The sequence below is a fragment of the Podarcis tiliguerta genome, assembly GCF_965153285.1.
Source record: "Podarcis tiliguerta genome assembly, chromosome: 2".
Classification (NCBI taxonomy): Eukaryota; Metazoa; Chordata; class Lepidosauria; order Squamata; family Lacertidae; genus Podarcis; species Podarcis tiliguerta.
In genome coordinates this window covers 5,905,780-5,924,016 of record NC_139535.1, presented here as the reverse complement: position 1 = coordinate 5,924,016, position 18,237 = coordinate 5,905,780, and the positions used below count along the sequence as shown (strand labels likewise).

General features: G+C 46.0%; 1 protein-coding gene across 2 annotated transcripts; it reads right to left on the bottom strand.

Annotated features, from left to right (window-relative positions):
* Positions 1–817: 817 nt before the first annotated feature.
* On the bottom strand, positions 818–12,606 carry LOC310670264 (uncharacterized protein). 2 transcript variants are annotated; one of them, XR_014507552.1, is made up of 7 exons: positions 12,510–12,588; positions 10,270–10,776; positions 8,229–8,355; positions 6,180–6,250; positions 4,419–4,545; positions 1,444–3,304; positions 818–1,147 (listed from the first exon to the last, which is right to left on the bottom strand). XR_014507552.1 is itself a non-coding variant. In XM_083425328.1 (6 exons), the coding sequence occupies exons 2-6, from the start codon at positions 10,684–10,686 to the stop codon at positions 1,941–1,943; spliced, it is 2,106 nt and encodes a 701-aa protein (XP_083281454.1). In that variant the 5' UTR covers positions 10,687–10,782; positions 12,510–12,606; the 3' UTR covers positions 1,438–1,940. The 2 variants fall into 2 exon arrangements, 1 of the variants encoding a protein (XP_083281454.1); XM_083425328.1 differs by lacking the exon at positions 818–1,147 and having other exon boundaries at positions 1,438–3,304; positions 10,270–10,782; positions 12,510–12,606.
* Positions 12,607–18,237: the final 5,631 nt, after the last annotated feature.

Below are 18,237 nucleotides of genomic sequence, written 5' to 3'. Positions count from 1 at the left end.
CCTTTGACCATTTTGGTTGCCCTCCTCTGGACACATTCCAGTTTGTCAGTGTCCTTCTTGAACTGTGGTGCCCAGAACTGGACACAGTACTCCAGGTGAGGTCTGACCAGAGCAGAATACAGTGGCACTATTACTTCCCTTGATCTAGATGCTATACCCCTATTGATGCAGCCCAGAATTGCATTGGCTTTTTTAGCTGCCGCGTCACACTGTTGGCTCATGTCAAGTTTGTGGTCAACCAAGACTCCTAGATCCTTTTCACATGTACTGCTCTCAAGCCAGGTGTCACCCATCTTGTATTTGTGTCCCTCATTTTTTTTGCCCAAGTGCAATACTTTACATTTCTCCCTGTTAAAATTCATCTTGTTTGTTTTGGATATTCAGTCTCAGCAATTTCTTCATCGGGGGGGGGGGGATCTACTGGAGATGAGTAGCTGTACTCTGGCCTGACACTCCCGTGCAGATCCTGGTTTTGTTCATAAAGCATTAACTCTGACTTGCACAGTGTGATTTACTGCTGGGTCACTCATGATAGGCTAGTACAGTGGTACCTCGGGTTACATACACTTCAGGTTACATACGCTTCAGGTTACAGACTCCGCTAACCCAGAAATATTAACCTCGGGTTAAGAACTTTGCTTCAGGGTGAGAACAGAAATCACGCGGCGGCAGCAGGAGGCCCCATTAGCTAAAGTGGTGCTTCAGGTTAAGAACAGTTTCAGGTTAAGAACGGACCTCCAGAATGAATTAAGTACTTAACCTGAGGTACCACTGTAGTCATCCTTACAGGCCAGCCTCCCCTTCACCAACAGAGCAATATCTTGTCACCAGGGCAAGGCTTCCCCTAGTGTCCTTGCGGTTTTTATTTTCTTTTACAAATCAGATTAAAATACATGCTCTAGCTTGAATACAGTAAACTGTTAAAAACACCCATCAACTACACTAAATATTTGTGTTATTAGCGGAGAAGATTGCTACACTTGGGCTGCTCTTTTAATACTGAAAGATAAAGAGTGGGTTTTCTAGAGTTCTAGAATAGGCTGCTCTAGAGTAGCGCGGATCGCTCCCTTTCCCAAACACACATGATTTGAATTACAGTTACAAAAAGAGAAAAAACACCACGGAAGGTCCGATATCATCACAAACACTAGAATCATAGAATCATAGAATCATAGAATCATAGAGTTGGAAGAGACCACAAGGGTCATCGAGTCCAACCCCCTGCCAAGCAGGAAACACCATCAGAGCACTCCTGACATATGGTTGTCAAGCCTCTGCTTAAAGACCTCCAAAGAAGGAGACTCCACCACACTCCTTGGCAGCAAATTCCACTGTCGAACAGCTCTTACTGTCAGGAAGTTCTTCCTAATGTTTAGGTGGAATCTTCTTTCTTGTAGTTTGTATCCATTGCTCCGTGTCCGCTTCTCTGTTATTCCAAAACACTGTTATTCCAAAACAGCAAACACCACCGACCACCATGGCACAAAGTTTTTCAGTAGCTGCAGTTGTTGGCATCCGTCTGTCTCGAGGGACAATGGAGTGCGCCTCCGGGGGTGGAGTCAAACCGTCGCGTTAGCAGCATTGAAGTGACCTTCCCAGGGTGCAATAGCCTAAACCCAAGGTGGAGAATTTTCGGGTCAGATCAGAACCAGCCGAAAGTTGGCCGTACCAGTTTACCATCAATACCAGCTGTGCGCTGGCAACTCTGAACTGGCGCAGTCATGTTGATAGAAGTCATAAGCCTCAATGAGAGCTGGAAACTTGATTAGTCATGTTATTGTTAAGCTTATCAATAACCTTTTTGTTTAAAGTAATGCTTTTTTTTTAGACCTATTCCTTTTTTGTTCTATTTATCATTATACTTTATTTGTTTTATTTTACCATTTTAGGCTATCTGTGCCTTTCATTTGCATCCAATCCAAGACTGGACCAGTTGCCATCTACTCATTGAGAAAAAAACTAAAACACTCCAGTCTTTCTCCTGGGCTGGAATTATGACTGAGAGGGCTCTGGAAAGTACTGGAATCTTGGGGAAGGGGCACATATCCTGGACCTACAGAGGGAGGAATCCAATGACTGCTTACAGGATCCTCGTTCCAACACTCAGAGTGGATCCTCTGATGAGAAATGAGATTTCTTTTCTCGCTAAAGCTCTTCCCACACTCTGCGCATTTGTATGGCTTCTCCCCCGTGTGTGTCATGTGATGCCTAAGGAGATGCGCTTTCTTACGAAAGTTTTCCCCGCACTCCGAGCACTTGTACGGCTTCTCCCCCGTGTGGATTCTCTGATGTGTAACAAGGTTTGTGCTCGTACAAAAGCTCTTCCCGCACTCGGAGCAGGTGTACGGCTTCTCCCCTGTGTGAATGCGCCGGTGCGAGGTGAGGCTGGTGCTCGTGCTGAAGCTCTTCCCGCACTCGGGACAGGCGTACGGCTTCTCCCCCGTGTGAGTTCTCTGATGGAAGATAAGGCTCGCGTTCTGAGCAAAGCTCTGACCGCACTCCAGACACGTAAACGGCTTTTCCCCTGTGTGGGTTCTCTGGTGCGCCATAAGAGTCGAGCTATGACTGAAGCTCCTTCCGCACTCCAAGCAGCGGAACGGCTTCTCCCCCGTGTGAGTTCTCTGATGTAAAGTAAGGTTTGTGTTCTGACTGAAACTCTTCCCGCACTCCAGGCATTTATACGGTTTCTCCCCAGTGTGGACTCTCAGGTGGGAGGTGAGCTGCGACCTGTGACTGAAACTCTTCCCGCACTCGGAGCAGGCGTACGGCTTCTCCCCTGTGTGGATCCGCTGGTGCCTCACCAGCGTCGTCTTCTGACAGAAGCTCTTTCCGCACTCCAAGCAGGTGTACGGCTTCTCCCCTGTGTGGATACGCTGGTGAGTGATCAGGGCCGCGCTCTGACGGAAGCTCTTCCCGCACTCCAGACAGGTATAAGGTTTCTCCCCGGTGTGGATTCTCTGATGTCGGATAAGGCCTTTCCTCTGAGAGAAGCTCTTTCCGCAATCCAGGCATTTGTACGGTTTCTCCTCTTTGTGCGTTTTCAAGTGAGCGTTAAAGCTGGATTTGCAAGTGAAACTTTCCCTGCACACCGGGCACTCGCTGCCTTCTTTCCTTCTGTCTCTTTTTTCTAGGACCGGGACTTCACAGAAAGCTCCCCCCGTGGCAGCAGAGGAACTATCCCTCATCTGCTCAGCCCCTTCCGTTTCCTCGCTCTGCTCTTCCAGTTCCCGTTCGCAAGCAGCTCTTTCCAGCAATAATCTGGGCGCGTCTCCCTCCTTCCAAGCGCCGAACTCCCAGCCATCACCTGCCGGAACAGTGAGAGAAAATCGGTAAGAACCGGGGAGAGAAAACCAGGACCCCAAACCTAGGGAGCAAAACTGAGTTTAATGCTGTTCTGAGCAGTAATACAGAACAAATCTCAAGTGGAAGCAGTTCCTTTCAAGTTATAAAACAGGGACTCCTTAATGGTTAATAATAAATAGATCACTTTTATTCGGCTTGGTGTAAGTTTTTCTCCAATGTTAACTCATCCACACGGCCCACTAAATCTTAGCAAGTCTACTCTGAATTAGATACCACCTGTAAATAGTTTTCAGGCAGTTCTCCTACAAGGAATAACATGCAGTAAACTTCAGATAGCTCTTCCAAAATTTAACCCCAGGATGGAAATCTATATTGTGTCCTAGCTCTATTGCCCAGTGTGTCACAGAAAGCCTCCTCTTTCACCCACCTCCTGGATTCCCTGATCCTCTGACTTGTCTTTGTGTCCTACCACCTCTCCCCTGGGTCTGAGTCTTCTTCCTCTGTGGGTTCCCTAGGGGATTCCTCGGCTGGAGCCTCGTTCGTCATCCAGCCAGTCCCTGACACCGAAGGCTTGAGGCTCCACAAGGTAAAGGTAAAGGTACCCCCTGCCCATACGGGCCAGTTTTGACAGACTCTAGGGTTGTGCGCCCATCTCACTCAAAGAGGCCGGGGGCCAGCGCTGTCCGGAGACACTTCCGGGTCACGTGGCCAGCGTGACATCGCTGCTCTGGCTCGCCAGAGCCGCACACGGAAACGCCGTTTACCTTCCCGCTAGTAAGCGGTCCCTATTTATCTACTTGCACCCGGGGGTGCTTTCGAACTGCTAGGTTGGCAGGCGCTGGGACCGAAGAACAGGAGCGCACCCCGCCGCGGGGATTCGAACCGCCGACCTTTCGATCGGCAAGCCCTAGGCCCTGAGGCTTTTACCCACAGCGCCACCCGCGTCCCACAGCGCCACCCGAGGCTCCATACAGGATGGCAAATCCCTGTCTCCTAAGAGACCCCCAAGAGCCTGCCACAAGAACTGGGCCCAAGCAGAGGGTGCTGGGTTCTGATGCCGACGGCCATTTCGACTGTCAGCATCCACCAAGCCAAAGAAAAAAAGAAAGCCTTACCGAGAGAGGCCAGGTTCCCACAATTCTCCTCCATAACTTCCACATGCAGGGCTCTCTGGGCCGGATCCAGCAACACCCACTCGTCGTCTGTGAAATACACAGCCACATCCTCAAAGGACACCCGATCCTGGAGGAGGAGAAGGAAGAAGAAAACGAATTCTCTTTTAAAAAGTGGGGGGCGAGGAACACAATGATGAATTGATGCTTTTGAATTATGGTGCTGGAGGAAACTCTTGAGAGTCCCATGGACTGCAAGAAGATCAAACCTCTCCATTCTGAAGGAAATAAGCCCTGAGTGCTCACTGGAAGGACAGATCCTGAAGCTGAGGCTCCAAGACTTTGGCCACCTCATGAGAAGAGAAGACTCCCTGGAAAAGACCCCGATGTTGGGAAAGATGGAGGGCACAAGGAGAAGGGGACGACAGAGGACTAGATGGTTGGACGGTGTTCTCGAAGCTACGAACATGAGTTTGACTAAACTGCGGGAGGCAGTGGAAGACAGGGGTGCCTGGCGTGCTCTGGTCCAGGGGGTCACGAAGAGGCGGACACGACTAAACGACTAAACAACAACAAGAAGTTCTACTCAAGCGTAGGTCCACTGCAATAAATGCACTGGTTGGGCAAGTCCAGTAATTTAGATGGGGCTATTCTGCATAGGCTGAAGGTGGGTAAAAGATTATTGTAGTAGTAATAATAAATAATAATAATAATAATAATTTATAACCCGTCCATCTGGCTGGGTTTCCCCAGTCACTCTGGGCAGAATATTAAAAAACAATAAAAAATCAAACATGAAAAACTTCCCTGCGAAGCTGGCCAGATGGAAAAAGAATCATACAACCATAGAATTGTTGAGTTGGAAGGGACCCTGATCATCATCTAGACCAACCCCCGCAATGCAGGAATGTGCAAGTGTTCCTTACGGGGATCAAACCTGCAACCTTGGCATCATCGGCACCATGCTCTAACCAACTGAGCTACCTAGGTGTCAGGGGCTAGACTGAGGAGGAATGGTGGGAACTGCCCTCCCCCCTTCTGAATCTTACCAAAGGCAGGACAGCATAGATTTAGAGCAGTGGTTTGCACAGGGGCACAGTTCAGAGGGGAAAAGCTGGGAATACTGGGTGAGGAACAACTAAAAGAGGAAACACCAGGAAAGAGACAGTGTCCTTGGAAAGCATTCCTGAACCTAGGCGGGCTTTGAGAGTGACCGAACAGAGAGCTCAGTGGCAACAGGCTCAGATCACCCAACGTAGGAGTGAGGTAGTTTAATGGGGATGGAGGGGGTAAACCTTGACGGGGAGCAACGCCATTTCTAGAGAGATATGCATTCCTTTGTCTCTCACTGTGATTATTAAAGAAACTAACTGGGTAAGAACGCTCCTTTTGTCTGATCTGCTTATTTACTGCCACTGGGGGAGGGATCTGATCCCCCGAAGCCTGACACCAGGTGATATCATCACCCAGAGAGCTTCCCGGCTTCCCAATAGATCTCCTGCTTGGTCACTATGAGAAAGGATGCTGGGACCGGCTGAGCCCTCTTTGACTGTAAGCAACAACAAGGCTCTCCTGAAGTTCTCATGTTCACAACCGGAAAGCCTAGTTATGTTGAGGTTCTTAGGGGCTGGAGGGGGGCTGTTCTTCATTAACGGACTCCCCTTGTCTTCTAGATACTTTCTTTGTTATAGCAAAGGGACAGGAACCTTCCGGACCTGGCGTACAAACTGCCTCCATTGATCCTTCCGGGATTCTCTCCCCTACCTGATCAGGCCCCACGGCTGCCAATTCCACTCCGCCACAAGGAGTGCGGGTCGCCGGGGTCACGCTGTTGCCTGCGAGGAACACAAAAACAGCGGGTGTTACCTGGACTGAGATTTTAGCCAGAACCAGGGCGCAAGACTGGGCTCTGCAGTTGAACATTTCAATGTAAGAGGCTGGCTGCAATAATATGTATTTTTCAACAAAAGAATGAACCCCCAAGTATCTCTCTTATTAAACCCTGCCACATGTCCTGACTTCAGGGTGCCCCTCTCCCCCCGCATTAGCTGCAGAGGACTGAGGGCTGAAAGCTAAAATAGAATTTTAGAATTACAGGTACGCCTGGAGGTCATGTATTCCAACCCCTGCTCAGTGCACAGTGAAGCTAGAACATCCCTGACAGGTGGGCCCATTCAAGGGCACCAGCAAAGGTGGCTCCTCTGCTGCAAAGCTCTTATGCATGCGTAGGCAAGCTAAGGCCCGGGGGCCGAATCTGGCCCAATTGCCTTCTCAATCCAACCTGCGGACGGTCCAGGAATCAGCGTGAGTAGAATGCGTGCTTTTATTTAAAATGCATCTCTGGGTTATTTGTGGGGCACAGGAATTCGTTCATTCCCCCACCAAATGTAGTCCGGCCCCCCACAAGGTCTGAGGGACAGTGGACTGGCCCCCTGCTGAAAAGGTTTGCTGACCCCTGCTCTTATGGTTAGGATATTTCTCCTAACTCTGAGCTGTAATCTGTGTCTTGCGTGTTACAGATATCACGCTGCATACGTTTTCTTGTTTGTTGTGTCAGCTTTACATTCCTTATGGGTATTTTGTTACGCACGCACATTTATCTTAAAAATCAACACCAACAATTTGGGACTTTTGAAAAGTTAAAATAACCATAGACTGAAAACAGAGTAAAACTTTAGCCAGAGGTCTAAACATCTAGCCTGGCTTGCCTAAATAAAAATATTTACAGTATGCTGTGGTCTGAGAGAAAATTATATGAAAATGATGTATCGTTGGTATCTAACACCAAGTAAATTGGCAAAAATGTATAAATTTAAATCAAACAAATGTTGGAAATGTAAAGAGAAAAAAGTTCTTTTTATCATATGTGGTAGTCTTGTAGTAAGGTTAAAGCTTACTGGGAAATGATATATAATGAATTGAAAAAGATGTTCAAAATAACTTTTATAAAAAAACAAACGCAGAAGCTTTTCTTTTGGGAATTATAGGGACAGAACTACCTAAATTGTATAGAAATTTATTTATGTATGCAACTACAGCAGCAAGAATGTTACTTGCCCCAAAATGGAAAGAAGCAAAAGTCCCAGTAAAGGAAGAATGGATTCAAAAACTTATGGAATATGTGGGAGTGGAGAAACTTACTGGAAAAATAAGAAATCAAGATAGCTCTTTATAAAAGACTGGAAATGGTTTATTGAATATTTACAGATAAATTGCAAACAGATAAGAATGTTGGCAGGATTCTTGTAATAACCTGCACTTTCATAAGAGTATATATTTACAGTAGATAATTAAGGCCAAGTTACAGGGAACCAGACAGAGGGCCTTCTTGGTGGTGGTGCCCGCCCTGTGGAACTAAACAACTACCTGACATTCAGAAGACATCTGAAGGCAGCCCTGTTCAGGGAAGTTTTTAATATGTGACATTTTAGTGTATTTTTCATCTTTGTTGGAAGCCGCCCAGAGTGGCTGGGGAAACCCAGCCAGATGGGCGGGGTACAAATAATAAATTATTATTAATTATTATAAATGAGTAAGTTAAATGAATTTGGAAATGCAGAAGATATGAAAAAGTAAATTTAAGGAACCGCAGAAAGAGGGGGAAGGAAGTCAAATTTCGAAATGTTAAATGGATTGTAAAATTAATGAAATGTGTTAATTTGAAAAGTATAAATAAAAGAAAAGAAAAGAATATTTTTGGCAGGCGTCAAAAAGAGTACAGTGATATTGATAGCCAGGGAGTTTGAGATTGCGGGTGCAACCACACTAAGAGATAAATTCTTACAGATGGAGACAGGCGTCAGTTTTCCTTACCTAGCGAGTTGGCAGCTTGGTCACACTCTTGCACGATCCACCGGAAGAGCCGTCTCTCACGGGGAGCTGAGGCTGCCTGCTCTGCCCCACGGAAACCCAGAGACACTTCAGGTAGAGGTCCCTGCCCCTGAAGCAGAAAGGAGGGTTAATATTATTACTGATTTCTTGGCCTTTGCCCTAAGCACTCAGGGTGGGTTACAGCAATTAAAGCCCAGCCTTAAAACCGCGTAATACAACTTACAGCCACAGGAGAAAGGTTCTAAAAAATAGACACCTCAGGAATCAAAAGCAGCGTTAGAAAATCAGATATACAGTCAAACCTCAGATTCCAAACGCCTCTGTTTTGTCACATTTCGGCTCCCGAATGACAAAAAGTAAATGCTCTGGTTTTCGGAATGTTTTTCGGAAGCCGAATGTCTGACGCGGCTTCTGCTTGAGTGCAGGAAGCTCCTGCAACCAATCGGAAGCCACGCCTTGGTTGTCGAACATTTTGGAAGCCGAACAGGCTTCAGGAACAGATTACGTTCAACAACCGAGGTTTGACAAGGCTTGTTTGGTTTTGGGGTTTTTTGCAATTGAACATCACCGTTATTCTTATTCATTTCATTTCTGTACTGCTTTATATTTTACAGAACAGATCTTCCAAGTGATTTGCAACATTCAAACATAAAACAGGAATTGGTTCGGAGTAAGTTGGACCTTTTGGTTTCTGACCAGTTGGTCCTGATTAAAACAAAACAAAACAATCCAGAACAAGTCAAATTAGAGCTTATTTCAGATCCTTCTCCAAGTGATATTTTGCTTGCGCCAGTCGCCAACCTGGTGCACCGAGAGATCTCCACACGATCCATGCTAGCAGGCTCTTCTTACACTCTCTTGCATTCCTATACTTGACAGAACATTCATAAGCCTGAAACTCTTTCCCTTCCTTATTTTAGAAAAGGAACACAAACATACTAGAAAAGTGACAAATATGTAAGACAAACTGTGCCCTCTGAATTTGCTATTATGCTGAAAAATTTATGCCATGTCCAAGCATTTAAAAAAGGAAAAGGAAATGGGGAGTGGGAAGAGAAAAGGAAGAAGAAGAAGAAGAAGAAGAAGAAGAAGAAGAAGAAGAAGAAGAAGAAGAAGAAGACAGGGCACCACAGTTCAAGAAGGACACTGACAAACTGGAACGGGTCCAGAGGAGGGCAACCAAAATGGTCAAAGGCCTGGAAACGATGCCTTATGAGGAACGGCTAAGGGAGCTGGGCATGTTTAGCCTGGAGAAGAGGAGGTTAAGGGGTGATATGATAGCCATGTTCAAATATATAAAAGGATGTCACATAGAGGAGGGAGAAAGGTTGTTTTCTGCTGCTCCAGAGAAGCGGACACGGAGCAATGGATCCAAACTACAAGAAAGAAGATTCCACCTAAACATGAGGAAGAACTTCCTGACAGTAAGAGCTGTTCGACAGTGGAATTTGCTGCCAAGGAGTGTGGTGGAGTCTCCTTCTTTGGAGGTCTTTAAGCAGAGGCTTGACAACCATATGCCAGGAGTGCTCTGATGGTGTTTCCTGCTTGGCAGGGGGTTGGGCTCGATGGCCCTTGTGGTCGCTTCCAACTCTATGATTCTATGATTCTTAGAAGAAGAAGAAGAAGAAGAAGAAGAGGAGGAGGAGGAGTTTGGATTTGCTATCCCGCTTTATCACTACCCGAAGGAGACTCAAAGCGGCTAACATTCTCCTTCCCTTCCTCCCCCACAACAAACACTCTGTGAGGTGAGTGGAGCTGAGAGACTTCAGAGAAGTGTGACTGGCCCAATGTCACCCAGCAGCTGCAGGTGGAGGAGAGGGGAATTGAACCCGGTTCACCAGATTACGAGTCTATCGCTCTTAACCACTACACCACACTGGCTCTCACCACACTGGAAAGGGGTAGGCAAAGTGTTGGGGGCTTGGATTCCCTCCTCCGTTTGGAAACTAGTGGGTTTTTTTTTTACTTTATTCATGCTCTCATTTTTGTCTTTTGGAACTACCAGAACAAAACCCGCTCTCACCTGCTGCACTGCCTGCTTCTTCTCCTGTGCCCGACTCAGGAGGAAACCTTCGGCCAGGGCCACCGCCTGGGAACTGGTCTCTGCTCCGCATTCCCTGACCCAGTTCTCCATCTCTGTGGGGAGGACAGCCAGGAACTGCTCCAGGATCACTAAATCCAAGATCTGAGCCTTGGTGTGTCTCTCTGGCTTCAGCCACTCATGGCAAAGATGGTGGAGTCGGCTGCAAACCTCTCGGGGTCCCTCGGCCTTCTGGTAGCAGAAGCGCCTGAAACGTCGACGCTGAGCATCCAAGCTGAGGGCATCCTCCTCACCCAGGATCTCTGGTGTGGTTCTTTCCCAGAATCCCCCGCTGCTCCCAGCCTGGATAACATTCTGGCATCTTCCTGCTTTCAGCTTAGCCAGGGCTTGCTCCTCCATTTCCCAGCTGCACTCCGAGGTCACCCTCTCCTGGGCCCCCAAAACAGCTTCCTCCTCTTTCCACTGCGATCGCCCAAATGGATTAGGCTTCTAAACCTGCAGAGAGCCAGGAAATCTTACGTGAAATGTTACACTAGCAGAGCATTCAGATAATAATAATAATAAAATTTTATTTATACCCCGCCCTTCCCAGTTCAGAAAACCGGGCTCAGGGCTGCTAACAAGAAATTTAAAACACTGAATTGATGCAACAAAAACCAGCATAAAATACAGTATAAAATGTGGAGAACAATAAATTCAGAATTCAAAAATCAATTTAGGGGGGAAATCCATCCTATAAACATTAGATGATCACCAGGGTTAGCTGGCTAAATTAGTCCTATTTGGACCAGTGAGGAGACCAGGGGAGAATTAGCTGTGGGATCCCAGAGTGGGCAATCTTCATAAAAAGGGGAAGGGGAGGGAAAGAAGGGGAATAAAAGATGAGGCTAAGTTCAAGTTGAAAGCCAGGTGGAATAGCTCTGTCTTACAAACCCTGCGGAAGGCAGATAAATCCTGCAGGGCCCTGGTCTCATGGGACAGAGCATTCCACCGGGTCGGAGCCATCCTTGAGAAGACCCTGGCCCTGATGGAGGATAATCTGACTTCCTTAGGGCCCGGGACCTCTAAACTATGATTATTCATGGACCTTAAGGTCCTCTGTGGAGCATACCAGGAGAGGCGGTCCCATAAAATTGGCAATCTCATTCGGGCATCTATATATTCCCCCCCACCCCATACCAAAGCGTATTACTGTATTTCAGGATTCAGATTACGCAGCATATTCCATAAACAGGATGAATAATCATCTATTTAACACAATATTCAAACTACAATAATACAGAATACTGGTTTTTTCCTTGTAAGTATTGGAAGGGACCACGAGGATCATCTAGTCCAACCCCCTTAAAATGCAGGAATAAACTCAGCTAAAACATCCGTAACGGATGGCCACCCAACCTCTGCTTAAAAACCTCCAAGGACGGAGAGTTTACCACCTCCTGAGGGAGAATGTTTTTGGTTAACTGCAAGAGGGGAGAATTGCAGGCAGGGCTTCCCACTCTCAAATGTGCAATGTTTAATTGCGTATAATGTTCAATTACATTTTTTTTTTTAAATGTTGTAAGCTGCCCAGAGTGCCAGCAGCAACCCAGTAAGATGGGTGGTGTGCAAATAAATAATAATTAATAATAATAATAATAATAATAATAAAATTTTACTTATACCCTACCCTCCCCGGCCAGAGCCGGGCTCTGGGTGGCTAACATCAGTAAAATTACAGTAAAAACATAATGGGGGGGGGGGACCAACTTAAAATACAGGTTAAAATGTAATTTAAAATGCAGCCTCATTTTAAAAGAAGCCCATAATATGATGATGATGATTATGAAATCGGACGTCCCTATTTTCAGGGCAGAAATGTGGGCTGCTGTCCTCCCTCCAGGAGGCTGCAAATGCCTCTGAAGGCCAGCTTTGGGGAATTGCAAGAGGGGCTTCCCACTGCTGGGGGCGGGGAGATGCCGTTTTGCCCACTGTGAGGACAGGATCCTGGGCCAGGAGGGCAGGGCTCCTCCTTGCAAGGAAGCCAGCCAGCCAGCCAGCCAGCCAGCAGCCCGCCCACCTGCCTTGCCCCTTCGTCTCCCCTCCGTTCAAAGGCGCTCCCCACTTCTAGAATCATGCAATCTGAGAGTTGGGAAGGGAACCCCAGGGGTCATCTAGCCCAACCCCCTTGCAATGCAGGAATCTCAGCTGAAGCATCCAAGACAGGTGGCCATGCAACTCACCAGCTCCTTCCAGCAGGCCTGTTGCAAACAAAGACCCCCCCCCCTTTTTTTTTCTCCCAGGGAAGGGGGCGGGACAGGAAAGAAGCTGTAACTCTCCTCTGCCCCTGGCTGGCTTCCTTCCTTTGCGCCCCCTCTAGGAAGCGTAGCGGGACTCTCTCGTTTTAACCCCGAAGTGAGTGGCCGGGGATTAGAAAGGGCTGCAGCTGCAGAAACAACCAGGATCTCGCTACGGATTCACTAATCGCGACTGCTCCTTAAAAAACAACGATAATTGTTTCATTCTTGTTTTAAAAATGCATTTCTTTCTCTTTCCTTCGAGGTGCAGGAATGTATACAACTTTAGGAGCAAAGTGTTTAAATGTGCTGTTGGAATTATCGGTTTCATAGAATCATAGAATCATAGAGTTGGAAGAGACCACCAGGGCCATCGAGTCCAACCCCCTGCCAAGCAGGAAACACCATCAGAGCACTCCTGACATATGGTTGTCAAGCCTCTGCTTAAAGACCTCCAAAGAAGGAGACTCCACCACACTCCTTGGCAGCAAATTCCACTGTCGAACAGCTCTTACTGTCAGGAAGTTCTTCCTAATGTTTAGGTGGAATCTTCTTTCTTGTAATTTGGATCCATTGCTCCGTGTCCGCTTCTCTGGAGCAGCAGAAAACAACCTTTCTCCCTCCTCTATGTGACATCCTTTTATATATTTGAACATGGCTATCATATCACCCCTTAACCTCCTCTTCTCCAGGCTAAACATGCCCAGCTCCCTTAGCCGTTCCTCATAAGGCATCGTTTCCAGGCCTTTGACCATTTTGGTTGCCCTCCTGTGGACACGTTCCAGTTTGTCAATGTCCTTCTTGAACTGTGGTGCCCAGAACTGGACACAGTACTCCAGGTGAGGTCTGACCAGAGCAGAATACAGTGGCACTATAACTTCCCTTGATCTAGACGCTATACTCCTATTGATGCAGCCCAGAATTGCATTGGCTTTTTTAGCTGCCGCGTCACACTGTTGGCTCATGTCAAGTTTGTGGTCAACCAAGACTCCTAGATCCTTTTCACATGTACTGCTCTCAAGCCAGGTGTCACCCATCTTGTATTTGTGCCTCTCATTTTTTTTGCCCAAGTGCAATACTTTACATTTCTCCCTGTTAAAATACATCTTGTTTGTTTTGGCCCAGTTCTCTAATCTGTCAAGGTCGTTTTGAAGTGTGATCCTGTCCTCTGGGGTGTTAGCCACCCCTCCCAGTTTGGTGTCATCTGCAAATTTGATCAGGATGCCCTTGAGTCCATCATCCAAGTCGTTGATAAAGATGTTGAATAAGACCGGGCCCAAGACAGAACCCTGTGGCACCCCACTAGTCACTCTTCTCCAGGATGAAGAGGAACCATTGATGAGCACCCTTTGGGTCCGGTCAGTCAGCCAGTTACAAATCCACTGAGTGGTAGCATAGTCAAGACCGCATTTTACCAGCTTCTTTACAAGAATATCATGGGGCACCTTGTCAAATGCCTTGCTGAAATCAAGGTAGACTACATCCACTGCGTTCTCTTCATCTACCAGGGTTGTAATTCTGTCAAAAAATGAGATCAGGTTCGTCTGACATGACTTAGTTTTCAGAAATCCATGCTGACTATTGGTGATCACAGCATTCCTTTCTAGGTGCTCACAGATTGTTTGCTTAATGATCTGCTCCAGAATCTTCCCTGGTATTGATGTCAGACTGACTGGGCGGTAATTATTTGGGTTTGCCTTTGATCTTATTTTTGTTATGTATTCTGTGTCTTTTTTTTTTTAGGGAAAAAAATAATTTTTATTTTTATCATCTACAATAGTGTCTGGCCTAATGGAATGTGTCCTTTTTTTTTTATTTATTAAGGATTTTCTTGTTTTAAACAAGTAAGTGTAATGCCTCATTGTTTTGTTTCCCCCCCCCCCCCGTGTAACATTTTTACAAATCCATTTCGTTTGTTGAGGCATTAGGGGGAGAAGAAAAAAGAAAGAAAAAAGAAAGGGGGGTGGAGAGAGGGAAGATGGATGGGGGTGGGGTCGGGTGGTGGTGACCTACTCTCAGCAGCCAGAAGCATCATAGCCAGACGCTGGAGAGACCTGTCAGGAGTAAGCATGGACCAATGGTACCAAATAGTATGGGAAACAGCCCTACTAGAAAAATTAACCAATAAACTGAAACTGACACGGGGACAAACAGAAGAAGACGCCTTCACCCCGGTATGGCTCCCCTTTATCACATACACAGCCCAACAGGACAATGACAATAATCCACCAACAGCATACAAATCAATATGTATTTTGTGTCTTTTCATCATAAAATAGTAGTGTTGGGACACCAAGGGTCATCTAGCCCAACCCCCTCCAATGCAAGAATCTCAGTGTTGAATTGAATTGAATTTTATTATTACGGTCACAGATCAGTTCCGGCTCACTTACAATATCAGGAAAATCATAAAACACAAGAGGAATACATGGAATTGCAATTGGGTATAACAGAGAATCTCAGTGTCTTTGCCGATATCTCTCTCCCTCAGAAACACACACAACCCCACCCACAGAAATAAATTATATGGAAGGGTATGTTCCCTGAAAATTAAGATTCGTCACCATCATTTGCATAGATGTTTTCTTTGCTTACATCCTTCTGGTTCTGCTGTCCCAGGAGGACAAGACCTGCTGCCAATCGTGGCTCTTCTTAGCCTTCAGAGATCCCACTCTTGTCCAATTTGAAAGGAAGTGGTGGAGGATGTTATTGGCTCAGAGATGGAAAGAAGATAAAAGTCCCAAGCAGAGAAAAATGGCAGATTAAATTGATGGATTAGGCTGAAATGGCTAAAATCACCGAAAGAATCAGAAATCAGGAAGACCAAAATTTTAATAAGGAATGGGGGAAATTTATAATTTACCTTAAAAGAAACCATTGTAAACAGTTAAAATTGTTAGTCGGATTGGAATAACATTTGTAGTTTAATGGTGAATTTTGGACAAAATGGAGATGTGAAAGATCTGGATTATTATAAAAGATGCAGGAAGGAAGGCTTAACAATAGGACCCACAAAGGGGAGGAAGGAAATCCAAGAGATTCTTTGGAATCCTGTTTCTGTGTTGTATGTTGGATATGTGATTGTAAAACTGTAATTTGAAAAACCAAGTAAATAATTGTTTTCAAAAAAAGAAAAGGAAGTGGCGGGACCATGTGCAAGGTTAGGGATGCCGTGCGAGTTTGACCAAGCAACATAAAAGCCTTTGCAGAGAGTGGCATTAAGAGGCCTGATCGTGGAGGCACAGCCAGTACGTTTCCGAGCACAATTCAACGTGTTGGTGCTGACCTTCAAAGCCCTAAACAGCCTCGGCCCAGTATACCTGAAGGAGCATCTCTATCCCCATCGCTCAGTCCAGACACTGAGGTCCAGCTCCGAGGGCCTTCTGGCGGTTCCCTCCCTGTAAGAAGTGAGATTACAGGGAACCAGGCAGAGGGCCTTCTCGGTGGTGGCACCCGCCCTGTGGAACGCCCTCCCACCAGATGTAAAGGAAATAAACATCTGAAGGCAGCCCTGTTTAGGGAAGAGTGGCTGGGGCATAAATAATAAATTATTATTGTTATTATTATTATAGCCAACAGAACTCACTCGCCAGTTTCTTGAAGCTGACATCCTTTAACCGTTCCTGGCTGCTTAGCTTCGGGGCGTAAGGAGGAGCAGCTCCTCCTCAGTTCTCATCCTTGTGCGCCTTCTGCAGAATGGCCCTGGGAGCCAATCCTCAGAAGGTAAGGACTCATTTCACTGGTGCTTGCAGAAGAGGAACTACATGTCATAGCCGCTTGGGCTTAGCCAGAGAGACTGCTGGCAGCCTCAACTGGCAGACTCCCAAAGGGCGTCACGGAAAACAGGGACGAGCCAAACAAGAGACAACACATTCAGAACTGCTAGCAGCATTAAGAGAGAATGCTTCGAGAGGCGGGGAATGGTCAGTTTATTTATCCTTCTAAAGTCTACAAGGAAAAGATCTATTTTCAGATGTGTCATTTTCAGGAGATGCAATGCGACTGAGGGTACATTCTATCATATGTGGTGGACCTGTAAAAGGGTAAAAGAGTATTGGGAAAGAATTCATAATGAATTGGAAAAAAATGTTTAGAAGTACTTTCCCCAAAAAAAACCAGATTCCTTTTTGTTGGGGATAATTCAGATGGAAATTCCCAGGTGTCAAAAAAGGTTATTTATGTATGCCACTACTGCGGCCCGTGCTTGGTTAGCCCTAAATGGAAAAGGAGTGAGGTCCCAACTAAAGAAGAATGGCAACTTAAACTGATGGAATACGTGCAGCTTGCAGACCTAACATATAGAATAAGAGAACAAGAAGAACGTATGTTTGAAGTAGTTTGGAAAATGTTTATTGAATATAAGGGGGGGGGAATGTGTATTTTTGAAAACGTGGGCTGCATTAAGATGAATTCAAGTGTAAATATGTTTTGATGGATGCAATAATGGAATACTGAGTGGTTTAGTTAATATAAAATACGCAGGGATTTATGCTATGCAAAATGAACCATGGAAAGAGAAGGGAAGTCATTGATATTTTAAGGTTGTTTAAATGAATATTCTAAAATGTAAAACTGAATGTGGTAACGCAACCGCCCACTTGCCCTCTGCCACTCGGCCCACTACCCTGTCTCTGCTCTCCGGCCAGACAGGTCCCCTGAGTAGCCCAGGCAAGCGGGGGTTACTGTTTTACAAGACAGGACAAAATCGTACTGGTAGCTGCCACCACCCCCTTAACCCGGGGAACTCCAAGCCACAGCCCAGGGGGAAGGCTGCGCCTCAATTAGTACCGGTTTCCCCCAACCCTGCAGTTTGTATCTGCAGGCAGAAATATACACGGTAGTGCGTAACCAAGCGTAAGGCTAGGATTAGCTAATTCCCAGAAAGGCACACAGCTAAAACAGTTTATTTTCTTAAAAATTTATTTTAAAAAAGAAGAACATAAGAACACATGCAAACTTGCAGGCACATCACTTGAGGGTTACAGAAACAAAATAAGAACATTGTAGAATATAGCTAACTCTCGACATACTCACGCTACTTGCAGGTTAGGTTAGAAAAGTTATTTAAGTCCGTGGATGAAAAGGACAGCGATTCCCCATCACAATAGGCTGTAATTGTCGGCTATTAGGTGTAGCATTCTAGCCGGGTACAATGCGGATTGCAAGGCCCGCAAAGCACACAGAGTACAATTGACCATTCATTTCCCAGGTCTTTTATCCCCAATACACATGTGGGAACGGAACCCCAAGACCAATCATAACTTTAGATTATTTTCAAATTCACCAATGACCGACTTTCTGATTAATCAATCTAACTCTTGGCAGCTGGGGCAATTAGGAACCCAGAGCCAGATCAAGGGGTATCCTCCCTTCCTTGAGTCTATGCAGATGTAGGCAATTAAGATAGATAACATCAGTGATAAAATGTGAATAACATAAGACCCAGGTGCTAGATCCTTCAGTAAATCAAGCTTCCTTTCCCACCATAAACTTCTCATCCTGGACGCCTGTTAGTCTAGAGTTAAAGCAACAGGACTTCTTTCCCAGGGTCCTTGTGGCTTGTTGGTTTCCCACAAGGCTTCACTCCCTTACTTGACCAAGGAATGGCTTTCAGAAATATACCAACTTTACTACACTGAAAAGTTAATAAAAATAATGGAGAAAAATAATAATT